This window comes from Eurosta solidaginis, chromosome X (assembly GCF_040869045.1).
Source record: "Eurosta solidaginis isolate ZX-2024a chromosome X, ASM4086904v1, whole genome shotgun sequence".
Lineage (NCBI taxonomy): Eukaryota > Metazoa > Arthropoda > Insecta > Diptera > Tephritidae > Eurosta > Eurosta solidaginis.
In genome coordinates this window covers 55300166-55327823 of record NC_090324.1, presented here as the reverse complement: position 1 = coordinate 55327823, position 27658 = coordinate 55300166, and the positions used below count along the sequence as shown (strand labels likewise).

Genomic DNA, 27658 nt, shown 5'->3' with positions numbered 1-27658 from the left:
ATATGTTTAATTTAGGTATTACTTCGTGTAATTTGGAAATTTTTCCGTATTCGCACAACCACCACGCGCTATTTTTGCACACCACCACGCACATATTTTTAGGTTAAGATCTATTAATGTCTTTTGGCTTTATGTTGCGGGGGATTTTTCCACTTCCCCGGAGCCGTTTTTCTGCAAGCGGAGTCACGGTCGCCATGTAAGATGACCATCGTGGTCATCTTTATTCTTGCGTCGTTGTTGACGCAGGTTATCGCCAAGCGCTTTAACGCAAATTAAGTAAGGCACACTATACTAATTGCGTATACTTCTCGCACACACACCGATTTCAATATAAAATACAAGAACTGATGAACTTTACTTTTTAAGTATCGTCTTTTTAAAATTTATTTGTTGAATATAAAAATGTTCACAAATTTAACACATATATATATGTATATGTGAGAGCTGCTTAAATTTCTGCTTCTTGACGAGTTGAATGCGCGAAATTAATTGGCGTCATCCAAAGTGACGTTTGTTAAGGTAACCCTCATTGTGAGTGATTGGTGTGGTCAAAAAAATTGACGTGGTTAATATTTAATGATTGATGTTATGGTCATTCAACACTTATCATAAGGGTTGCCTTACACACCCACTTTCACCGCATGCATATAAAAAACAGAGAAAGAAATCCTTTGATTTTTTAAATTTCTATCGCAAGTGTTATGTTTGGTTACAGACCAGTAAGTAAATAATTAATTATTTTATTAATTTGTTGTCTTCAAGACAAAGTTTATTATTTTTGTAAATGTATATTTTTACAAGTTATATTATATTAAGTTATGATACATAGAAAACGAGTAAATTAGAAAAAAAAAACAATGTTCATAGACCGTATAGCCGACTATTTCAAAACCCATGACGGTTTATCATCGCAAAAACAAAGTTTAATTGGATTGAATAAAGAAATTTAAGCTATTAAAAGATCTTTCATACATAACAGTAACAAAACAACAAACACACACAAAAGTTTACATTTGCATATCATCCACTGGATAAAATAATGTCGTATGTTACTGTGAGCACATATAACATACGACAATAATTTATCAGGGTGACGCTATTAGAAAATTGTCGTAAAACATAGTTAGTGGCAGAAGTGGGAGCTGAGATTAACACTTTAGAATATTAAAACTTCGACTAGTAATAGGATATAAGGCCCAACGTGAGGATCCGTCAGGAACCCAACTAAAACTTTAGCTGAAATTGAAATGTTTGTGCAAATACACACTAATAAAGGCACTGGTGAAATTCTAATGTATATAGTTTTAAGTTTTGTAGTTTATAACCATATGCGTGTACGTGTGAATAACTAATTCGGCTGATGGCTACATGTGTGTGTGTGAGAGATATCTCTTCGTCGCCTTCTACATAAGTGTTGCTAGCTTTAACGTGGACATGTATATAAGAGTGACTGCTTCATGTTTTTGTTGTTGCGTGATTATTTACTAACAGCCTAGTGATGTCAACATTCGCCACACTACCCTCCACCTAAGTTTGTATAAAACTACTAAATCTCCCTCCAGGAAACCTTCCGAATTGTTGTTTTCGTCGCACCAGTGTTTTATCTTACTACTCACTAACCTAGTTCGTTACCTCACACCCTGTTGTTTGGCCACTGGACTACTTCGAAGAGTTTGAGCTTGACAGATTGGCTTCGTATAATCAGTATCGTTCTGACTTTTCACAACAATAGTGCGCCCTGGCTTGAAACCACTCCTCTTTCTGGGAAATTCTTTCCTTCGTTTTAGTGTATCCATTTGGGTTTGTAAATGCCAGGTACCTTTGATTTTGATTTATTTGTCCCATTCGTTCCATCAACTTTTGCCCGATCTACTGCCTTTCACTTTGGCGGTCTTTGTCGAATCTCCTCCACCGACACTCGCTTACTGCTAAACCGTTTCTCCAAATTGAAGTTAAGTGGTACGTCCTTATTCTTATATTGCATAATCCTTTTCTGCCTATCGACCCTGATGCCAAGGTCAACTAAGAAATCTACTCCTAATACGACTTCATCAGCGATCTCTGCCACAACGAATTTGTGTACAATCATGACCCTCCCAATTAAGACTTCACATACCACTCCTCCCTGGACTTGGTTATACTCATCAGTGACCGCACGCAATCTTGCTCCCGGTAACGGTTTTACTCTCCTGTTGACCAAATTAGATCGGATTAAGGAATGAAATGTGCCCGTGTCTATTGTCAGTACATGTTCCTTGCCATCCACATTTCCTCTGATGGTAAGACTGCTCGATTTTCTTCCGATTTGTGATACAGATATCACAGGACAGCTGGGGCAACTTCTCGCTCTTTACATCTGACTCGCTCTTGCTCATCTCCCCCAGCTTTGTACTTAAGACCACCCATGCAGTTGGGACCATTAGAATCAACATCGCAATGACGACCTGGCTTCCCGCATTAAGCATTTATTAATCTGTCACCCAGTCGGGCCTTTCTACTTCCACACGGCGTGCTTTGAAAGCTGGCTTACATAAAATTGACTCTGTTTCCTGAGTCAGTGCATGGGATACCGTTTCAGCAAATATTGGTTTTGGATTCGCATATGTAGCACGTTTCGTTTCGACATCCCGTATTCCATTTATAAAGCTCTGAATTTTAACCCTCTCGATGTATTCCACGGGTGTGTCTGCATTTGCGAGATGAGCCAATCTTTCAATATCCGACGCAAACTCCTAAAAAGTCTCATTTACTTTTTGATAACGGTTTTGCCATTAAATTTGGTATATTTGATTTCTATGCTCGCTTCCATAACATTTCTCGACAGAGGCCATCAATGCTTTATAACTTTTCCGTTCGCACTTTAGAATAGTCTGTAAGATTTCAGCTGCAGGCCCTTTCAATGTCACGAACAGTACAACAACTTTGTCTTCAGCATTCCAGTTGTTCACTGATTTCGTCTTCTCAAATTGAAGCTTGAATACCTGGAAAGTAAGACACAGTTTCAGCTGAGATGCCATATATGTCTTTTGTTTATCCAGCTGTGATTAAATTTGTGTTTCCTGTGTTTCAATAATGGATGTTATACGTGTCTCCTGCGATTCCAGTTGGGATGACATATTTGTGGATATTTGTGATGACATTTCTGTTATGCGAGTTTCCTGGGTTTCCATTTTTGCCGATATCTGTGATAACAAAGCCAATATTGCATTTGTATCGCCGCCTCCGACTGGATTCGGACTTCCGTTCTTCTCTTCCAATTTTGTTAATTTCTCGTTCCCATCAGTATAGAAGACATACTCGTCCACATTAATTCCTTGCGACTCCATAACCTCTCGTAGCCCTGCTTGAAGTTCGATCTTATAGCTGGTTGTATTCAATCCACGGTTCTCCAATTCCTCAGTTGCTAAATATTCAATTCGCTCAACTTTGCCATGTCCTTGTTGTGCTCTGCAACTCTGGAATTTATTCAACTATTCCTATTCTAACACCAATTGTTACGAATTTTGGGGAATTCCGCTTATTTGAAATTTTCTGCTAAAGTTCGAATCGCTAAACTGTTGAATAAATCACTCCAATATTCAGTATTACAAACTGGTCTTTATTTAGAATACTTTGGGAGTAGTACTTCACAATTATACTTCACAACAAATAACATGTTTAAATCAGAACTGATTACTGATTACTCAGCTTGCGCTGCTTTTATACTCTCCGTTGGTTCGTTCGCATATTTCTCCAAGGTCTAGACGTTTCACCTTCTAGAACTTAGCTCATGCTTGGTTACCAGCCATATACGTGTATAGTTGTAGTTTATAGCATATGCGTGCGTATGTGTGAGTAACTTCATCGGCTGATGAATACATGTGTCTGTGTGAGAGATATCTCTTCGTCGCCTTATACATAAGTGTTGCTAGCTTTAACGTGCACATGTATATATTAGTGGCTGCTTCATGTTTTTGTTGTTGCGTGATTATTTATTAACAGCCTAGTGATGTCAACATTTGCCACAATATTTTATGTATTCTTAAATAGCTAAAACTTGCACTTTAATTTGAAGCTATTCTTAAAGAATACAGTTCGAATACAACAAAAAGAAATATTCTTTTTAAAAGGCTGTTCTAATAAGAGATACTAACGACACATTTGGTGGCAAACTTTTCACTCCGATTTTTTTATTTTTGGCCTATGGGACCGACCACTGTGAGCCATTGACTGCAGGAAAATCGCTACAGGTCCCGGCCCACCCATCGATAACCTATGTAATAAAATAAACAACTACTTCCCTGATTTATCTAGTTTTTTCGCTTCGCGAAAACTAACATTGTCACCGGCCAAATCATAGGCGGCCTTATTTACAACATACACAAAAGAAATGTTGATGGCCAAAAATCCACGTCGATGGCGTTACGCCACCGACTACCAAAATACTGAGTGTGTCCTTGATCAGGATCTACATTTTGGCGAGCATATATCCGCGATTGTATCTAGAATCCAGAGCCGTAACAAAATTCTCAATTCTCTTGTTGGTAGCACTTGAAGTAAAGACAAAGAGACGCTCATTTCCACTTAAAGTGCAATTGGCCGGCCGCTGAGGTTACTCACAGGAAGAAAATACAGGCCTGTCAAAACAACACTCTCAGAACCGATACGGGCTGTCTTCCACATTAGGGCAAGAAATGAAAGGCTGAACAGCTTCTGTTGAAGACATAGAAACCTGGGCATCCCAACAGACATCTTATTAAAGCACCCCGCCCCCAGGGTCTTAGGAAGTCATCTCCGCAAGCATTATGAGGAAATACGACAAAAACATAAAAAGTTCTTCAGTGATATCCCCGAAAAGGCGGACCCCTATCTTTTCCATTGCAATGTGGAATCAACGCCTCTAATACCACTTTCTCTGTGGTCCACACCTGTTGAAACTGCAGGCTTCTTTGGACTCCCAGCAGAGGATATTGTGAGTGGGTCACACCTATTGGATGGGCGAAGCACTGTAACAACAACAGCAATCAGTAAAGATATGGCAGTGCAAAGTACACAAGTTCTATTTAGTTAATTTCTCCAAAAAACGCGATTTACCTCCGAGGAGATTTAAACCCCTCTTCTCTTCCCATTTGCTTCAAACTACATATTTCATGACGAGTCTTAAGGACATCTGCAAAGGCAGATGAATTTTCACTGGGAAGCTTTTCATGGGCGAAATACACTCGGAATACTTGGCAAACTACTGCCGAGGGGCGACTCTTTTTAGGAAAACTTTTCTAACTGTTTTTTTTTAACGCTATAAGTCGATCAAAAATCTTTTAAATCATTGAATATTCGTGACGTTTCTCTTTAAATGTATCCTTAATATATATGTAAGAGCACACAAAAGGGTATATAATGTTCAGTTTTGTCCAAATTAATCTTCCTTATTTGTTTTCTATTAAGTTCAAAACCTAGGATCTCATTTTAAAAAAAGTTTCTCCACTTTTGGTAAAAATTCCTAAGTACTCATTTGGATCGAGTATACTCGATACCTTTTACTGAGTACTAGCATCGATACTTTGAACCGAGTATTATATACGAGTACCCGTATCGATACTTCTTCTAAAAGTTCTATCACTAGTCACTAGTGACTAACAAATAAGGAAGATTAATTTGGACGAACATTCCCGAAATTATGAGCTTCACAAAACGATGACTGAAAGTATTTCAGCAACTTTTGACCTTAAATACACGAGCATTTACTGATGGCAGAAGCCGTGGTAACAATTAAAGGTACAATTATTTCAAATTTATTATAAATAGTATGTTTAAATTTTTTAAGTATAATCATTTCGGGACCGCAAACTAAATATATTAAAATGTAATACTTCATTTAAATTTTTGAGCGTTTTCCGCCATTTCTGTAAATTTCTACAAGCTGTTACCTTTTCGAAGGAATCAAAATGCATTTCGAATATAAGTTATTAAATACATATTTATTGCATTATTTTTTGCAAATTTTTCGAAATTAGTTTTCGCGACATATTGAAAAGTCGGCCATTTTGTGCCCTGCCCGCTACAGACTTATCAAATGGTAACATAATCTAACTAATGGCACTGAAAAAGTTATTTCAATAATGAAGTTGATTTTTTAATTTTTACTGCTACTAAATTGTACACCTCGATGATTTGGTGCCATATCATCATGTGGAATATAAATGAAGTATTACGATCACGTATGTTATAATCCGAAAACCATGTTTTTCCGTGACGAGTTATACGATTACAGATGTTACGATTCCCCATATAAGTTTTCTACGACACCGACCAGACGGGTAATAGCTAGTAATCATATATCGACTGCTGAGTGGAATATTCCCCTATCTGTTGCCGTTTCAAAAATGGCTTATCTCAGAAAACTTTTGAATAATGCCCTATTTCTGTAATTAAAAAAAATCCCTATCTCAGAACGCCTTATTTCAGAATTCGGTTAAAGAACCCACTATCTCAAAATTTTCTCATAAACGTTCTACCTAACGGCAAAATGCATTGAACTTATGGCCTGATAGGGCGTTTTTCAACCGAATTCTGAGATAGGAAATTTTGGAAACAAGTCCTGAAATACGGCAATATGCAAAAGTTTTCTGAGATAGAGCATTTTTTAAACAGCAGTCGTGATGGGGTAATATTCCACTCAGAATTCGGTATGTACTTAAAGTACACCTTCACAGTCAAGCTGGACTAAAAGCAGTGTCTGCCATTTCCAAGATGTTTGAATTAGACAAAAGGTTAAGGTCGCTCTGAGCTTGGAATTACAAACAAAAACCATAAAATCTTATATGTTCGCATTCAAAAAACTTGTATATGTACACCTCTTTTTACTAATTTTGAATTGTTAGCAACCAAAAAGCCTTAAAAATTTGTCCACACAAATATAAGAATAAATATATACTTTTTTTGTAATTGCCGTGATCACACATCTAAAATAGGATGAATTTCATCCATTCATCGAGGCTGTGCTGCCTTTTGTGAAATCATTTTCGTATTCGTGGTTTAATTTACAAGCTGCTAAACGCAAATACTACAAAAAGCATGAGAAACGTATGTCTTTGGAGGAAGAGCGGCAATGCAAGAATGAATTACAAGTAAGCACCACTCATAAACTCACTCACATATGTTAAACGTACGGTAGTATATTATTACCTGCTAAATTTTTTATTTTTTTGCCACCAAAACCAAAATATATAATAAATTTTTTAAAGCGTCTAGAATAAGCACGTCATAATATATATACCTTTTTCGCAAATATTAAGTTTGACGGGCGGAATATAGTGAATCATGGTCTTAAGCTTAAAAGCGCAAATTTCAATGCAATTATTGATATTTCCTAATTTGATACTTTTTATTACGTTGAAAACCACACAAAATCAAATTATGGCGGCAAAAATAAGAAATATATACGGTTTGAATTTTGTGAAGTTATTACCTTTCATAAAGAAATTACCTTTTCGTACTATTCAACAAATCTTCAAATACATAAGAGCAACGAAAACTGTTTTTACCCCATTAAAGCGCTTCTGTTCGAGCCTTTTCTGGCTTGATTGATCATATGTAACTCCCATCTCCTTTTGATTTCTCCAAAACGGACTAGGACGTTTACCGTCGATTCATCGAGTGCTGCACTTTCCAACTTATTGGCATTATCGTTACTTTGTATTCCTTTATGACCGGGAAGTTGTTTCAATGCTTCTTTGCATTCCAAAACACTTGTTGATGAAGTACTGTGAGAAATTATTGCCTTAAATCGCCGCATGATATATATATATATATATATTTTGAATCGATTACAGCTTGAGCAGGCTTCCTCCAAAATTTCTGCTGCTTTCTTATCGGCTATAAATGCCGACTGTAACGAGCTGCAGTAATCTGGCAGCCTATAGGCTCTACTTTCGATTTCTATTTCTGGATCGACACAGTAAACAGCAAACCCGAACCCTTCCGTTAATTTGAACTATCGGTATACACGTGTATAGTTTGTTCCTCCATTTCTGCACTCTGACGCCAACCCTCCGGCTCTTTCATAGCTTAGGTACGGGACCGTATATTCCGTTTGCCAGATATTAGATAGCGTTATATTGATATAGCGATAGGCCATTAGGTCTGTATGCGGGATGTGTAGAGTAGCATGCAATTCTTCTGTCGGATTAGTTTTAAGGACCCCGTTATGCTAATAATTGATAACCTGCATACCCACTCTAGTTTTTTGGTAAACGTACTTTTTTGTGTACTCATCTACCAAACATGAAACCCAAAGTAAAGTATGGGTTTGACAATCGAAGTAAATACCTAATGAGAGAGTTTGGGTGATAGGCCCCACATGCATCCTAGCATCCTCTTGCATGCATACAAGGCCGCGGAGTCTTTCTTCGCTCACTCTTCCTTATGCAGTTTTTACGACAATGTACTATCTAGTATAACTCTTATATGCTTTGTGTTATAATTTTCTAGTGCATTTACCCCTCCAAGCTTAGGCTTAGTCCAAGTAGGGACCTTATATTTTTTAGTAACCACTAGATCGGGTTTTCCGCTTTGGCGGTTAACCCAACTATAGATTTCCAAGCAGATTACGAGGCATCTGCCGCTTATGATGACTGTATGCATATGCCATAAGTTCGACTGATCCTCCGTCGAACTGCCCCAGCAATTTGGTGATAACCAGAGTCCAGAATTAGTAATAAAACCCCACCCTGCTGCGTTCCTCTGTTTACAGATTTTGTTGTGCCGAAGATAAAAATGCATAACTCATATTTGATTTATATACACTTCCATTAATCTCTCTAGTGTCTTGACCATTATGTCGAAATGACCATTCAATTTTGATATTTATCACCATTCCTGCTACCTTTCGCTTCGTTTTAGGATTGTAGACGTTGTCACATAACTCTTCCGCATCATGTCATGATGTGTAGTGTGTGTTCAGTAGTACCTCAATGGACTCTTCACTATTGTGTGATCGTTCTCTGTCGTCCGTTTTTACTAGTCCCTGGACCGAATATCCCATGGATAGGACTTTTCTCCGTTTCGCTGAAGCATTCTATGTCGGCATAGAAATTTTTCCATTAATCCCCATTCGACCTGTTGACTTCACGTTTATCGATCTCCACCAGACCTCTATTTTCGCTCCAGCACTCCTCGCTTTCAGCAACTTTTTCCAACTTAAAAATCTCTTTTACATGCCCTCTAAGAAGACTTAAATCCTTTTTTTACCCTTGCGGCTTTTCTCTTTCCTTAAATCTTCTCAGAGGATAAGTTCTGTGGTACGCAGTTGCAAGGCCTTTGATAAGAATTTTATGAGGTGGATTTGGTCAAAGGCTGAGGTATGCTCAAGTCAATCCAGAGTCGGATGGAGGTCCCACTTCCCCCACCTAAATAAATACACAGTAAATTAGTGTTTTGATTTCGAACACACACACACACGCGGATCTCAGGCTAAAATATCCACAACCTTTAATCCAGGAGAAAGAGAGAGAGATGTTCGCTAGGTAGTGTCGCTGACAATATAGTGTAACCCAAGGACGACGGCTCTCCACAGATAGAGGGAGATAGAGTGCTGGCTAAGCGGTGGCTGAGATGGTGAAGACGACGGTGGCTCTCGCTAAGGGGTGCTAACGGCGGTAGACATGTGTGTATATGTGTTCGTTGATGTTTTTATTATTATGATTGATTGATTTTTTTTCTTCTTTTTCTTTTTTCAACAATAATGTGTACATTTCATTTGTGTTTAAATTTACATTGCAAGTAGAAATTCATTTTAAATTTACATTTCAAGATTAAGGTATATACATATGTACATTTTTGTATTACAATTTCAATTTACATTTCAAAATTAAGGTATTTACATTTCATGTATAGAAAACTTATCAAACTAGGTCGGATCTTGCTTCTCTTCAGCCAGCGAATCGTACCATCTTGTAGTGTTCTTTCAGCTTGATTATGGCGTGATCTTCGTCCACCCTACGCGCCGTGTTACACCCTTTTTGCGATTTAGCCATAGTCCGGGCAAAGAAGTCTGGGCGTGGTTTCCATTAATAGTATCGTGTGGCTCTCGGTTTGGTGCATACGGTATAGTGTCACCAGCGGTTGGTTTGTCGCATACGATGGCGTTTAGATGGCCGGCTATTAATGGCGGGTTCCAGAATATCTTAACGTCAAGTATTCGTGGCTTATTTGCGGGCCACGGTACTGCGTCGAATGGAGGCGGTTCTTCGGGCATGGCATATTTTGTTGGTGATTCTCTCGGCCCAACGAAGTTACGGTTAAAATTCATTTCGGCGGTTGATTTGTGTTGGGTCGTATTTATGGCGAAGGCTTTTTCTGGTAATTGCCGTTGCCAGTTCCGATGGTATTGTTTCGTACGTTGTGCCACCCTTGTTTTGATAACGCGATTAACGCGTTCGGTAGGATTTTTGTGGGGGGCACACGGTTTGGTAAATCGGTGGGTGATGTTATGATCCTTCAGGATCGTTGCCGGAGCGTTAGTGACGAGTTGCTCACAATTGTTGCTGAGGATGGCCGGGTAATAACTTTGTTTTAGTGTTGTGTTGTGTCTGTGTTCTGCGGCAGTGTTTGGCCCTTTTAGGTGTTTGGGTGCTTTTTGATGTGTTTCTATGAGCTCTAAGTGTTCTATCTTTCGCTCTTCGTTGAGGTGTTCCGCTTCTGTTATGTAATGCAGGGTTACAGGTGCGTTTGCTTTGGTTGCACCGGCTGTGGTAAGGGGCTTTCCATCCAGTGAGACGGTAACGTTGCGCTTTGCCAAAAAGTCCATACCCAGAATAACACTCTCGGCCAAATTAGGGATAACAGACACCAACGTACTGGCTGTTTGATCATTGTATTTGACCTTGACCGGGTAGGAGTAGGTGCTCGCAATGTATGATTGGTTGGCGAGTTGCACGTTGCGACGATTGGCTAACGGTGGAATCTTTCGTCGTTCCAGATGCCTTCTTACGGCTTCATTGATGTATGTCACGGTGGCCCCCGTGTCGATCAGGGCGCGGCACATCAATCCTTCTATGGACACCTGTATGTGAAAACGTCCGTCGTTCCCCTTCCCTTTGGCTACGGATGATAATAGTGCGGGTGTTATCGGATTATTTCGGTTCATTCCGTAGCTTGCACAATCCCTGGAGAGCGTTCCGTCTCTGCCGCATCTAGAACAAAAAAGTCGTCTTTTGTTGTTGCAATGGGAGCGGCGGTGGCCGCGTTTCTTGCATCGCCAGCAGGTGTTTCTTGCATAGTAACGGTCAGTGAGTGTGGACAGGGAGTTTGTTATTTGATCATTCTGCTCCTCCAGCTCCTCGATTATTACTGTGCTTAAGCTATGTGCTAATAGTCGGCTCTGTTTGGCTTCTTCGCTTCGCAGCAGTTCGTACTCGTCGGTGAGCTCCATAAGCTGCTCTATCGTTTGGAACTCGCCCCGCTTCACAAAAAGTCGATACTCCACCCGTAGTCCGTCATATATGCGTTCTAGATGATCTTCTTTGCACAAAGTCGGGTGGCGGCGAATCATCGTCTGGAGGGCGAGGATATAGTCCTTGGCATTTTCTCTGCTCGTCTGTTTTCTTTGGCGGATAGCGTCCTCTAGCTGGCTAATGTGTCGCTTCGGCAAAAATAATTTTCCGGCTTCGGAGCGGAAGTCAGCCCATGTGTGTAGTTGTTGTTTTCGCAGGCGGAACCATTGAATGGCTTTGCCACGCAGTATCTCTGGAAGGGTTGGGAGGAGTTGATCTGGCTTAAACAGATAGCATTCTGCCAGTTCCTCAATCCTTTCCAGGAAGTCGTATAATGTGTCGCCTCCAGCGTAATGTACATCCCAGCGGCGGACTGTATTCATGACCTCCGTGTTACTTATGCCGCTCTGCTCGCGCTGGAGGGATATTGTTTTGATTGTGACGGCCGGCGTGGTGTTTTGCGTAGATGTGACTGGCCGGGCCTCTTCGGCGGCGATCTCCATCTCTACCTCTCTCAAAAGATTTTCTGTTGACTTACGCTTTCGTTGGTCTCGGACGTATGCGCTGAGTGTGCTGCGCAATTCGGCGACGGTATGTCCTTCGTTGTAGATTCGGTAGCGTTTGCATTCTTCGATTAGCCTCTCCTTCTTCAGCAGGTAAATCCAGCTTAGAGAGTCGACGTTGAGCGTGGTGGTGGTGGTTTCGCTTATCTTTGTGTCAATTGTTGGTTGTGTGTTGGGTGAACCCGTTCCTACAGTGTTGGTGCTCTCGATGGTTTTGGCACAGTCGCCTGAGGAGACGGGTCCCTGCTCGGGCGCCATTTATGAGGTGGGTTTGGTAAAAGGCTGAGGTATGCTCAAGTCAATCCAGAGTCGGATGGAGGTCCCACTTCCCCCACCTAAATAAATACACAGTAAATTAGTGTTTTGATTTCGAACACACACACACACGCGGCTCTCAGGCTAAAATATCCACAACTTTTAATCCAGGAGAGAGAGAGAGAGAGATGTTCGCTAGGTAGTGTCGCTGACAATATAGTGTAACCCAAGGACGACGGCTCTCCACAGATAGAGGGAGATAGAGTGCTAGCTAAGCGGTGGCTGAGATGGTGAAGACGACGGTGGCTCTCGCTAAGGGGTGCTAACGGCGGTAGTAATGACGGCGGTAGTAAGGATCACGCCCGAAGAGAGATTACTGGGTGACGGTGGCTCTCACCAAATAGCTATGATGACGGTGGTGGCTAGACTGCGGGATGGGATGTCCAAGGATCGGGATGGCGATGATGTTGTACTTCACTTACCTACGGCGAAGTGTGCCTGGTGTATTCCGGCCAATCATCTTATTCATAGGTAACTATGAAAACGTTGGGAATTATGCTCGCATTGTCGCGCACAGCGCGCCAAGCATTGTGCGTTCACCATCGCTGGCTTGCTTTGTGCTTGCGCGATGGTTGTTAGGCCGGTATATATGTATATATGTATGTCGGTACATACACTACTAGGGGTGGGCAGTAAATGGAAAATATGATGTTAGGGGTGGGCGCAAAATAGGAAATAGATATTGTGGCGTAGCATTTGCTAAGTTGCAATGTGTTACATTTCTCTAAAGTGGTAACCTCTTGAGGCTGCCCCAGACTTCCTGATACACATTTATGAAATCTGTACCAGTCCATTGCCCTAGGTTTCTCAAGGTTCTCCCCATCTCTACCTTATTTAGGAGGATTCTGAAGCTAATACAAGCATGGTCTGAAAAGAACGGCCTGTCAAGAAGAATCCAATCATACCCCCACATATGATGAAGCTTATACATGCATGGTCTGAAAAGACGGCCTGTCAAGAACTATCCAATCATACCCCCAATGTTATATCAAGTACATTCATTGATTGCCGTTGGTCCAACATATGTAGGACCGCTACTTGTGGGTCTATAGTATATAACTCATAAAAACATATTAAGCACTTCCTTTGTATAAATGGACAAATGTGTCCTTATACAAAGACATATTCTTGCTGAAATTTCATTTTAAAATTTTGACATAGAAATTGTAAAAATATTTATGAGAAATAAAAATATAAAGCAGTAACACCTTGATTCGGTTCACCTTGTTAGTTCCAAGCGGCTACATTCTTCGTTTGTTTTAAAGCGGTGACTTTAATTTCCTCTTTTTTAAGAAATGTGAACGGAATTACAGATGTCGGTACGGAATCAACTCGGTAAATTAACGCAGCGCTGTGTTACGCTGCCTTTATTGAACTTATAATTCGTCAATTAAAATAATATAGATATCTCAGTCCCAGCGCAACGAATTGAAAATTTTTTAGTTCCATAATTTCTAGTCTAGCACAAACCAGAACTATTGAAAACTCGATTGAATATTTTTCCGGATTCTGTATGTATTTCTCTCTAAGTACCTCTATCTCTGGCACATTAAGTAGAATTTTGAATTCTAAGTATTGCATCTTCAGTAGGCCCTAAGCTTTTTTCAAAGTTTCAAGTCTCAAGCTCATTTGGAAACTATTTAAAAATCTACTGTAAAATTTTCCAAATTCGGACGATATTTCTAAATATCTCGATCCGTGCACCACCTACCAGAGTTTTTCTCCTCTTTTATGTATTGTCACCGACTTCTCAACTAAGTATACAGTTCCAAAATTGTAGCTCAATGGGAAGTCTCTTAAATATTGATCGCAAGATCACCCCGTACGATTATTCTTAATATCCCACTTCGTGCGCCCCCTATCGAAACTTTTTGCATTATGTTTTAGAGGGCCTCTGAAGTCAGTCTCTAACTCGCCGAGAAGTTACTCAAAAAAATTTTCAAATTTCAAAATTCTTATCTTATTATTTCGATCCGTGCGCCACATAACGAAATTTTTTTCCTTTTGTTACTTTATCACGGTGTCTTAGCCAATCTGTAAGGTTTCACGTTTGTAGCTCAATAAGAAGCTACTTAAAAGTCGATCTCAATATTCCAAATTCTTATCTAATTATTTCGATTCGTGCGCCACCTAATGGTATTTTGTCCCCTTTTTGTTACATTGTCTCAAACCATGTGTAAAGTTTCACGTTTGTAGCTAAGTTACTTAAAAATGGACTGCAAGATTTGTATTGAATATGCGAACAAACATTCAACCGACTTAATATTGTAAAGAATTCAGGGAAATTCCGCTTATTCCAAATCTTCTGCTAACGTCCGAATCGCTGGACTGTTGAATGAATAACTCCTATATTCAATAATGCAAAAATGGTCTTTATTAGACTACTTTGAAAGTACTTCACAATAACAGTTAACTTCACAACCAATAGCGTGCTTAAATCAAACTTATTTCCTGACTACTCAGCTTACGCTCTTTTACACTCTCTGCTGCTTACTTCGTATATTTCTACTAAAGTCTAGATGTTTCTCCTGCTAGAACTGCTGTACATATCTCCTACTTGGTAATTAGCTATATGTAACCCGGCCTATGAAAAGGTGGCATATGACTCAAAAAAAAAGAAAACTACTAAGAAACTGAAGAAATTAATTGTTTATCTTTAACAGCTGTTTCTCACAATTTCTTTTTTGAGTCATAAGCACATATACATGTATATTTGTAGTTTATGCGTTTTTCATAGTCATATGCGTTTCTATGTGTAGCAACTCTTCGGCTACAAGTGTGTGCGCGTAATACTCGTATCTCTTCGTGCCTTATTGTATATGGGTGTAAATGGTGATTGATGTGTTTATGTACAGTGTGGTTCGCTTCAATATTTTTGTGTTGGGAGTTTATAACTAGTGATGGTAATATTCATCACACTGTCCTCCACCTAAGTCTGATCGTCGTATAATCAGTATCGTTCCGACGTTTCTCAACAGTAGTGCGCCCTGGCTTGAAACTACAGTTGCATTATTTCTGGGAAATTCTTTCCTTCATTTTAGTTCGTCTGTTTCCGGTTTTCAATGCAAGTGTTCTTCCGCAGGAACCTTCGGTACTGATTTGTGTGTTCCATTCATTCCACTAATCTTTGCCCGGCCTTCTGGCTTTGACTTTCGTGGTTTTTGCGAATCGCCTCCCCAACACTCGCTTACTGCTGAACCCTTTCTCCAAACTGAAGTTGAGTGATACATCCTGGTTCTTATAGCGCATATTCATTTTTTGCATGTCGATCCTGACGTCATGGTCAACAAAGAAGTCAACTCCCAATATGACTTCATCAACAATCTCTGCCACAACGAATTTGTGTAGAACCATGACCATCCCAATTAAGACTTCAGATAACACTTCTCCCTGTACTTGCCAGTGACCGTACGCAATCTTGCTCCAGGTAACGGATTTACTCTCTTGTTGACCAAATCAGATGGGATTATGGAATTAGATGCGCCCGTAGCTACAGTCAGTACACGTTCTTTGCAATCCACATATCCTTTTACGGTAAGACCGCTCGATTTTCTTCCAATTTGCGAGATAGGTATCACAGGCCATTATGGGGCAAGTTCTCGACCTTTACACCAGCCAAGTTGGAACTACCAGGACCGGTGCTGCAATAACGTACAATGTGGCTTGGGTTACCGCACTTGAAACATTTCATAACTCCGGCATTTTTCGGTTGTGATCCCTTCAGTACTTCCAAAATTGTGTTCACCCAGTCTGGCCTTTCTACCTCCACACGGCGTGCTTTGAACGCTGGTTTACTCAATAGTGAGCCAGTTTCCTAAGTGAATGCATGTGATACCGTTTCTGTGAATGTTGGCTTTGGGTTTGCGTATGTGGCTCTCTTCGTTTCGACGTCCCTTATGCCATTTATAAAGCTCTGAATTTTTACCCATTCGGTGTATTCCATGGGTGCGTCGGCATTCGCCAAATGTGCAAACCTTTCGGCATCTGACGCAAACTCCTGCAAAATCTCATTAGCTTTTTGGGGTAGGAGTTTTGCAACTCTATTTGGCATATCTGCTTCCTGTGTTCGCTTTCGTAGGACCTCTCTAGAGCGCCCATCAAAGTTTCGTAGTTATTCCGCCCTCCCTCGGGAATCGTCTGTAGGATTTCAGCAGCATATCAATGCCACGAATATTGCAGCGACTTTATCTTCAGCATTCCAGTTATTCACTCTTGCGGTATTATCAAACTGGAGCTTAAATACCTGGAAAGGAACAGAACCGTCAAAAGATGGTGTTTTTAACTTTGGATTACTCGCTGAAACTGCTGGGCGACTTAGTTGCAACTTTTGTATACGACCTCTCAATATTTCAATCTCGGCATCGATTTTGTCCTCGAGTTGTCAAATTTTTGTATCCTGCGCCCCCAACTTCGAGTAAATACTTCCTTCTTGCTCTTCCAGTTGCGCAGAAATCTGCGATGATATCTGTGATGAAATTTGTTCGACATTTCGGATATTCGTGCCTCTTGTGCTTCAATCTTGAATGTAATCTGTGTCGACATTTCTGAAATACGCGTTTCTTGTGCTTAAATCTTTGATGTTATGAGTGTCTCCTGCGATTCTAGTTGGGATACCATATATGTCTTTTGTTCGGCCAGTTGAGTTATTATATTTATCTTTTGTTCTACCAGTTGAGATGACATATATGTCTTCTGAGATTCCAGTTGTGAGATGCCACTGTCGATGTTTGAGCAGATATTGCAGCCAAAATAATGTTCAAGTCTGTGCTCGTAACTGTCTGTGATGTTTCATTTTTCTCTTCAATGTTGTTGTCTCATTGCCATCATGATGAAAGACATACTCTTCCACGTTAAATCCTTCTGATTCCATTGCCTTTCGTAGTAGTGTCTGAAGTCCAAGTTTATTGCCGGTTGTATTTAATCAACGGCTCTCCAATTCTTTCTTCAGTTTCTGGATATTCAATTCACTCCGGTTTGTCATGTCCTTGTTGTACTCTGCAAATCTGAAATTTATTCAACAATTCCTCTTCTGACACCAATTGTAACGAATGTAGGGAAATTCCGCTTACTCCAAATCTTCTGTTAAGGTTCGAATCGCTAAACTGTTGAACAAATAACTCCAATATTCAGTAATGCAAAAATGGTCTTTATTAGACTACTTTAAAAGTACTTCACAATAAAACTTAACTTCACAACCAATAGCGTGCTTAAATCAAACTGATTTTCTGACTACTCAGCTGGCGCTCTTTTATGCTCTCTGCTGCTTCATTCGCATATATCTACTAAAGTCTAGACGTTTCGCCTGCTAGAACTGCTGTACTTATCTCCTACTTGGTAATTACATATGTATTTGTAGTTTACGCGTTTCTCATAGTAATATGCGTTTCTATGTGTAGCAACTCTTCGGCTGATGACTACAAGTATGTGCGCGTAATACTCGTATTTCTTCGTGCCTTGGTGTAAATGATGATTGATGTGTTTATTTACACAGTGTGGCTCGCTTCAATATTTTTGTGTTGGGAGTTTATTACTAGTTATGGTAATATTCGTCACAATATAAAGGAATTGAAAAGCAACTTACCTCCAACGTTAATATCGTCCCTTCTGCATATTATTAAAAAGGATTCAAAAGGAATAATTGTGGAAAAATGAGAGGAACCAACATAGAGGCTGTATATCGCGTTCCGGAGAGGGATATTCACATATCTTATCCACCTTATTATACGCGACTACATTGTTGGCAAAGTAATGAACACTTTTCCGGCACATCTTATAATTACAATCACATCGGACGCAAAACATTTAATGGAAGTTTCTACAACGGAAATGTATGTCAAATGCACCCGCCAATACTATACAACAACAAACTTCCTTACAGTTTTATCAAAATTTGGGATAATCCCATGCTAACCAAAAACGTTCCACCATTTCTAAAAATGTATCACAAATGTCAGTAACTTCCAATATAGTGGCGTTCCACAAGTCATAGTCCCAAACGAAAATGGAGTCCTGAGGAGGCCATAAGAGCTATTCAATTTCAGGAAGATATTGGCAAACAAAATCCCAATGGTCCATTCTTAATAAAACGTTTTCCAGATCGACCTTTAAGTCCTGAAATCGTTAAAGGATTATAGAAGGAAATTGATATGGTTCGTCCGAAAAATTAAACGAATACAACATTTGTCATGATTGATATATGGAAAATACGGTTTTGTGCTTGGACAAATGCGTGGTGGCAACGGCGCGCTCCCACGTATTTGTTAAAGATTAGTTAGGCGAAAAAAAAGGGAGGAAAAAAATAAAAACACCAAAAAGGTTTCGTATTAATAAAAGGATTTCACAGTGTTTTTTTATTCAATGTGTATAAATACAACAAGTGTTAAGGAAAATGTTGTGAAAGGTTAAAATATTAAAAATATTTTAGGAAATTATTAAGTATATTTTTGGAAATTTACAACTTACGTGAACGTACGATTACGTGTACTTTTGCTGGCTGCTGGATCAAAAGAGGGCGAGACTCTTTGCCACATGAGCCGATGAACCCACGACACAGTCCCTTCGTTGGGTTTCCCGGCAACAAAGTTGCTGTACCGCGGGTTAACAGCGGTAAAAATCTAAGATACATACGCACCACCACTCACACACGCCTGTGTGTATAGTGATCACAAGAATATGTGGGTGGTACCAACGAAGAAAAAATAACCAAAGAAAGTTATGTTACGAGGTTGGGGAGATATATTTAGGCCTGTGGCCAAACATAACGGCCCCTTGCCGTAAGCAACAAAGAAAAAAAATGAAAAGAAAAAAAAAGGAATGACACGTGATCGCACGTCCAGTAAGGCGTTATGTCGATGTGCAGATGCGGACTGCAAGCACTGCACGTCGCACGATGGACTTCGTGTCTCGTTGTCCTGTGAAGAAAAAGAAAATAAATTATTAAATCTACGTACGTGGTTTTAAAGTCCGTGCTGTAATTACTTATTTTTATGAAACAACTCCTATTTTTGGCGGGCTCCTGAGACTACCAGCCCGAATACGGTCGGTAGGGTCAGGAGACCGCCAACTGTTGTTGCTGGCGTTCCGCTCACCATCATTTCGGCGTATATATCTGCGCCGAGTGTTAGCCGAATTGGCGATGAGCGGTAGAACTGTGGATCGGCCAGCCGCATGAATTGGAATGGAGCGGCAATCTTTGGATCTACATTTGATGGCGGACTCAACCGATAGTGGCTTGGAACAATGCTGGCTTTAGTGGTCAAGTGTGTGGATGACCCGAATTTCCCGCGAAGGATTATTGTGCATTGCCCTGATCCTTGACGCTCTAACTGTAGGTCGCGCACCAACTCTGCATCGACAATTGTGCTTGTGGCGCAGGGATCGACTATAGCTCGAACCAAATGCAAGCGGCCCCGCGATTCGATCCGTACAACGGCAGTCAGTGCGATGGGCACAAATGGTCGCATGATGGGTTATGGGGTCGTTGTCTGGGATAGTCGTCCCGTTCGGAAGCCGGCTGGTACGGCGTGTAATAGCGCTCGTCTACTGTCGACTTTGCTCGCGTTACTTTGATATGGCGCGGTTTTGTTTCGATTTTGCATCGTCACGCGTTTAGTTGCTCTGGGCCGACCATGGGCAGCGCTTCCCTTCGATTATGTGGTATGGAGTTCGGTGTCCTGCTGCCGCCAATTGTCCTGTTCTTGTCGTTCTTTCTTGAGCTTTTCCGCCTCCCGTTCATGCTGTAGCAGCGGCCGAAAACTACGCTTCCCAAGATTGCTGGTTGAGGGGTTTTGTTCGGCTCTAGCCATTTCTTCTTCCAACTCTGCCTCCTCGACTTGTTGGGCCCAAGACTTAGTTGGTCCCGATAAGTGGATCGACAACTCGTCGTCCGATTGGTTGTCGTCGCCGACGACAATGGTTTCTGCGCGTGCAGGACGTTGGTCCTAGAGGTGGAGCGTAGTATGGTGCTTCTCGTTACACCTTTTGCATCGATATTTACTTTTGCAGTTGTCAACGCGATGAAACGGCGACAAACAATTCGGACAATTAGGACAGCCCGTAACCTTTCTTCGGGCGACTTGCTTCTGTACTCAGCGCAGAGCCTTATACTATGATTTCTACCGCAGAGCTGGCAGGCGACGTCGAAGTGCTTGGCGCTCCTCTCTGACTTGGCCAATAGAGTTTCGAAACGGGTCATGATCTGCAAAGAATATCGGTAACATTGATCATGACCACATAAATTGGGTGGGTTCTGTTTGGGTGGCGCAAGGTGACGGAAAAAAAGGGGGAGAGTCTTACGTGATTTCAATAAACCTACATGCATATGATGCCTTAGGGCGGCGTCAGTTAGCAGTTTACCCCAAACTTCAGCCCTGAATTTAACGTCAAACCCAATTTGTGACCCTTGAAGAAACAAAATAAAATACGACCTTTGTCAAAGTTGGAGTCGTACGCAATGCTGAATTCTATCTGTCGCCGACTTTTAGGACTAGTTTATTTAGAATTTAATTTTGGTTGGTAGATGTCGCCGAAAGTAGTCCTAAAAATTTATTTTTGTGGTGAACTTTGTTTTCACAACAAGTGGCCTGCCACCACACGGAACGGTTCGACACCTGACTGAAAATGTAATATAGAGTTGCCCTTCCACCATTCAACATTATTTTTGACGTGTATTGTCGATAATGTTGAGATTCGTGGAATTAAGTATTTTAAATCTCGACCAAATGAATGATTGGTCGAGATATGTAATACGCGACATGTGTGGCGTGTTGTGCTCGATATGTCGTGCGGCATGTAATGCGTGACGTGTAGTGCGTGACGTGTAGTGCGCGAGATGCTTGCGCATGAGGCCTAACGTTTGTATTGCAATAATCATTGACAGTCAGACATTAAATGTAGAGATTTTGACGTCTGCTACGCTTTTCCATTTCCTGAATGGAAAAAAGGAAAAAAAAATGTCATTGATTTACAACATGCGGTGAGTATAGTTACTATTGGTATAGTAAAAATTTGCTAATTCTAATCTTACTTCCTTCTTTTCATTGATCAATTTTTCTTTTGCATTTTCAGGTTAAAATATTACAATGAACAGTCACATTAATTAATGACCCCAAAAGGACAGTTCATCTCTGTACTGGCACTGATGAACGTGGTACAAAAATCCAACAAGCAGCAGTTCAAACCGTGCCAGTTGCACAATATTGCGAATATATATCGCGCTATATCGTCATGTATTCGCCGGAGCGAGTATAGCATACACAGATTTGATACGTACTATCGAAGAGCGCCACAAGAAGGCCGTAGCGCATTTTTGGCACACTTTAAAATCGCGCGGCCAGCGGTCATCCGATTGAGGCAGCTAAACTTTACACAATGGAGGGCTTGAGGTATGTCCTGTTGCGTGAGGGTGTGGCGCATAGCGATGGTAGTAAGTTTAAATAAAACATTAAAGCACAACAATACGCACATATTTATATATATATGTATGTCAGCACTTTGTGTACAACAAGAATTCTCCGCAAAGTGCTTAAAGTTAAAATAACACTACTTAAACCATTACATAAGACACACCGATTTCCAAAAATATAACTTGGATCTTTGATCTTCAAGCAAAATATTATTTAAAAGTAGTTTCCATAAAATTAACGAAAATAAAACCTTTTAAAATTGCACTTGCCATTTCTTCTTTACAATACACCTGTGCAGCAAAAGTGGCAGATTTTTGGCAAGTGCCTCTTGGCCACAAGAGCGTAGCCGCATGAATCCACAATACTCCAGGAAAAAAGGAAAAAGAAAGCTGTCAGACAATATTAACATATTTGAAGACGACTTCTAGCAGGAAGTCGACGATCTCATCATTTATGTTGTTTCTGTTCTTGCTGTAATTGTCGTAATATGTGAAGAGGCTACTAAACTCATTATGCGTTTTCCATTCCCAATATCTTAATCAAATGTGCATGTTAAAATTATGAAAATGTATTTGCACTTGCATTAGTTGATTTATTAATAGCTGCCAAGTTGGATAGCGTTTAAATTAATTATTTAGCGGAAATGTTGCGATTGGCGTGCGAAAGCCAATGGCTGCCTAATTAATTGTGACGATTGTTGATATTTATTTAAATTTACATACAGGCTTATTTTTGGTAAGATTGCGATATTTAAGCGGTGGTGGAATAGCACTGTAATTTAAAAACTCCACCTACTCCTTTAGAGGAGAGGGATTTAGAAACGCGCTATACCTATGCATTAACCCGTTTTGTGGCAAAAATACCATAAGGAATCCTCGAAGTAGAGTCCGTGAACCAAACATTCCTTTGGTTGGTTACTACTATGCTGCACGGGTAAGGAGATCGGGCGCAAGCAGCGCTCTATGCGCCATTTCGATGTACATTCTCCAGGAACCAATTGCCTAATGTACCCTTCGTGTTTCCATTTATTTCCATAAATAAACTTTCTGATAGGTTCCATGGAGCATTTTGACACGGCCTCTAGGGCAGGCACCACAAAACTGCTGAGAGTTCAGAACCTCATGTACCCCGAGGTGGACACTCGCAGAAGAAATGGTGACTGTCTCCTTGCAGCCTTCCACACTGCACCTGTCTTTAATAAGTATTCCCATTCAGTGCCAGATGGCCAGACCCATTTCAAGATGGATTTGGTCTTGAATGTTAATTTCCTAAACATATTCAGTGAAGACGTTGTCCTTCTATAGTTGTAGCCAGGCCATGTTTTCTAGATGATTTTGCATGTAGCCTTAGAGTACCAATTGCGAATTACGGGTTTCTCTGTTGTACGAACCGGCAATATCACGTATTGCTGTAGCTGCCATGCAAAATCTACATCCAGAGTTGGTAGAATCGGTTCAAAGCATAGCTCTTTTTAGTGTTCAAGAAGAAGAACTTTTAGGAACTTTTAAAAGTTCTGATAGCCCTAAACTTGAGCAGTTCCAAGAGTTACTGGACAAAAATGCCTCTGTATTTTATGTTTCACGTACAGCCAAATCTTTACAAAATCATTGGAAAATTATGAAGCAATATCAATTATTGACAGATCAAGTTGTTAAGCCACTTCATATGAGTGAGCAACCATTAAGTTTTTCTGGTGCTGAAGATCTTATACTCGATGCAGAACTTAATGATCAACGTAATGAGGCATTGGAGATCGAACTTGCTTTAACCGATCGTCAAAATAAGCGTGAAATTCGTATTTTAGAGAACGAGTTAAGTCGGTGGAATGTCGGTGACAGGTGTCTCGCCACCTGAATTTGATGGACAAACGCTAGCTTTACTTCGTGGTCGGCTAGTTCGTTACTTAATGCGATCCAAAGAAATAACCTTTGGCCGTTATGTTGAAGATTCTCATGTCGATGTAGACCTATCACTAGAAGGGCCAGCCTGCAAGATATCAAGACGCCAGGGTACAATTAAACTTCGAAGTAATGGAGATTTCTTTATAGCAAACGACGGTAAAAGACCTATATTCATTGATGGTGCACCGTTGCTAAGTGGGAATAAGACTCGACTCGCCAACAATTGTGTTGTTGAGATTTGCAGTTTACGATTTCTTTTTCTGGAAAATTATGAACTAGTAAATGCTATCCGACATGGAAGCGCGAAGACAACCGCAGCTTTAACTAGGAGTTGCCGTAAAAATTGTATGACTTTTATTATAAATTATAAAAAGTCTGCAGAAACGCACGGAAATACTCTAATAAATTTATACACATCTAATACAAAGTCAGGGACGTACTTTTAACATAACTTAAAAAATCATAATTAAATCATTTTATTCAGTGGAATTTAACAGTATTGAATCTGGTACAATGTTTTCGTTTTCCGTTTTAACTTGAGAATTTTTGAGTCATACCGTAGAAGCATTTAATACTTTTGGTTTAGTTGTATGGCTCGCTGTTACAGTCCTTGAACGGCTTTCTGAACTGCCCGAAGCATTAGAGGTATTTGAACAAAAATTTTCATCTTGACTCATCAAGATTGTCACTGTAGATGTCCAATTCGATCTCTTTATTTAACGAACGTATAATAGTCTCCAAATCGTGTACTTCGCCATCCTCTTAGATTGCCTCAGACATTCTGGCAGTTTCAGTTTCTAGGGGTCTAGGGTACGGCAATTTGTATTTTACTTTCCTCACAGAGGTCGCTACACCTTTGATCGATATCAAACACGTTTTATATGCGCCACACAGTGGTCAAGCGGCGCTCGGTGAAAATTTGCCCGTTTTCAATCGAAAGCTGTATATCAGCAATTAAATTCCATAAAAATTGTAGAATATAAAGTAGTTAAAAGCGACAATGTTTGTATTTTTCTCCGTCAGGGAGAATTGCTGCTCGGCTGCTTTTTCACATCACCTCAGTTGCGGAAACTCATACGAGCTTTTATGATTTGTTACAAATATTTGAATACGAAAAGAAATTTGGACGAACGATTGGCACATTCAAATTTAATAGTACTATTATTGACTACCAGAACATTGCAGAAACATTTCCATATAAACTGACGTGTTATTGGCAAACACATCCATATGCGATTTGGAACCTATACATTTATCTGATTGGGTAGAAGGGCTCGATTCCAAATTTAAAGTCTGAACGATGTTGTTTGATTACACACTACGCTAAAATGCACGTATGACAAAATGGAATATTTTCCATCTAATACAATTCAGAAAGCCGATGATTCCGTGCATGAAAACCCTGAAAATGTAATCTGTAGACGCTATCGTATATCGAAACTTTTTGCCAATAATTTGTATTATACCCAGTAAACGTTCGAAATATGAATCATAAGTGAGTATTCAAGAATAATCACATTTAAGGTACATTTTCCTCCCGACGATACATTAGCTTCTTATTCGAAAATACTTTTAAATTTCGAAGTTTGGTTCATATGGGATATGATATATGGGAGATTTGATTGCGGATTCCGTGGCATATAATGAATCTGCTTTAGGGTATGTTGGCCTCGTTCAGGGGAACGAGAGCAGGGTTACCGGGGTGTTGGCTTCGTTCGGGGTGAACGAGAGCTGGGTTATTTGGGATGTGGACTATTAAAGTTCATTTTCGTTGTCGTTGGGCGGAAGTAGTACCAGTTTCGCGATTGGTCTGCTAATTTGTCCCTTAATTGTATTGACGTCAACAACACGTACACGGTTATCGGAACCTGGATGTGTGTTAACGACTCTCCCCATTCTCCACTCGTTTGGTTGTAGGTTATCCTCCTTTATGACGACTAGGTCCCCGGGTTTTAAGTTGGATTGTGGATGTTTCCATTTATACCTTTTCTAGATCTCGGTGAGATATTCCGATTTCCATCTTTTGCAAAAGGTCTGATGAAGGGCTTTCATCTTTTGCCATCGGTTTGCAATGGAGGCAGGGTTTTCACTACAGTCGAGTTCAGGTGGAGCTAAAAGATGCCCACCTACGAGAAAATGGCCTGGAGTAAGCGGCTCCAGGTCGGAAGGGTCGTTGGATGAGGGACTTAGAGGCCTCGAGTTGAGGCAGGCCTCAATTCGACATAAGAGGGTTGTAAACTCTTGGAGAGTATATTTATGATCTGACGCGATCTTTTTAAAGTGGGTCTTAAAACTTTTTACCCCCGCTTCCCACAAACCTCCCATGTGAGGAGCGCTTGGCGGTATAAAATGCCATTCTATAATGTGATGGATATATTTAGTCAACGTTCCGTCCCTCGCTTCACGCAGAAATGCTTTAAACTCGGATCGTAAAGATCGAGAAGCTCCGACAAAGTTAGTACCATTGTCGGAGTAAACGTTTTTTCGGACAGCCTCGTCTGGATACAAATCTGGCGAAGGCAGCTAGGAACGACCCGGTACTAAGGTCGTTTGTCGCTTCGAGACGGATGGCTTTCGTCGAAAAGCAGCCAAACAGGCAAACATATCCTTTTGAAATTCGAAATCCCCTCCCTCGGTAGGATTTTATATCGAATGGTCCCGCGAAATCTACCCCAGTATTAGTGAAGGCCCTAGTAAAGGTGGTGCGCTCTTTCGGAAGGATCCCCATAAGTTGCGTTTGTGTCCGCTTCCTGTAAATGGTACAGACCTTACAGTTGTGGATTACCGACCTTATCATGACTTTAACGCGAGGGATCCAGTACTGAGTGCGGATATAACGTAGCATCAGCTGGTTCCCTCCATGCAGGGTGGTCTCATGAGAGGATTGAACTATAAGTCTGGATAACCTGCAAGTATAAGGAAGAATAATGGGATGACTTTCGTTATGGGACATGTCTATCTATGCCACAGTCCAACCCCCCAGTTCGTATGATGCCTTCGTCATCTATATATGGGTTCAGGGGTAAAATCTCACTCTTCCCATTTATTAGTTTTCCTGACTTCGAATTTGCGTAATCTTCTTGATAATGTTGCCTCTGGCATATTGTTATCCATCTTCGTGTTGTTTTTTCTATTTCGTCAGGAGCTATCGAATAAGAATCCCTTTTAAAAGAGGCTTTAGTTGTTGGGTGCGTATTCTGGAAAAACCGAAGAATATAGGATATAACCCGCAAAACCCTCGGTAGATCGGAAAACCTATCCAGAATATCAAAGTTATTTTTGACCGAAGTTGTATGAACTTTCACCCTCTTTTCCTCCATATTCGTATTGTAATCTTCTTCTTGTGTTGGCCAATTTTCGTTGTCTTCTTGTAACCAAGAAGGTCCATGCCACCACAAAGAATTGTCGATTAGATCCGAAGCGAGGAGGCCTCTGCTCGCCAAATCTGCAGGGTTTGACGCAGAGTCTACATGCCGCCATACTTTGTCTCCAACTTTGTCGATGATTTTCGTTATTCGATGTGCCACAAACGTTGACCACGAACATGGTGGATTTCGGATCCATGCCAGTACTATAGTCGAATCTGTCCAAAGGGTTACTTTAATATTGGAAAGTTGCATATTTTCTATGGCCGACTCTATCATTTCTGCAAGTAGGACTGCGCCGCAGAGTTCCAATCGTGGCAATGATATAGTTTTGACCGGGTCTACTCTCGTCTTGGCCATCAGCAAGTTGGTGAAGACTTGATCCTTCGTATGTACCCTCAGGAAAACAGTGGCGACATATGCTTTTTCCGAAGCATCGCTGAATCCGTGTATTTCGACGCTCTCCTTTGGGGTAAAATGAACCCATCGCGATATGCGGATATCGTTGATTTTTCCGTAATTTTGCATAAATGCGTTCCAACCATCTAGAGTAGTTGGTGATACTTCTTCGTCCCAACCCGTGCCTTCCAACCAAATATTTTGCATTATAATTTTGGCTACAATTACGACTGGTGCCAG

General features: G+C 40.6%; 1 protein-coding gene and 1 pseudogene across 1 annotated transcript in view; both read left to right on the top strand.

Annotated features, from left to right (window-relative positions):
- The window catches only part of LOC137234942 (nuclear factor 1 X-type-like), a 2160399-nt gene that overhangs the window by 1252783 nt on the left and 879958 nt on the right, over positions 1-27658 (top strand). Inside the window, exon 4 of the mRNA XM_067758242.1 lies at positions 6951-7106. Coding sequence (XP_067614343.1) covers positions 6951-7106 — 156 coding nt within the window. The remainder of the gene's footprint in view (positions 1-6950; positions 7107-27658) is intronic.
- Positions 21719-24194, top strand: LOC137234430 (microspherule protein 1-like; annotated as a pseudogene).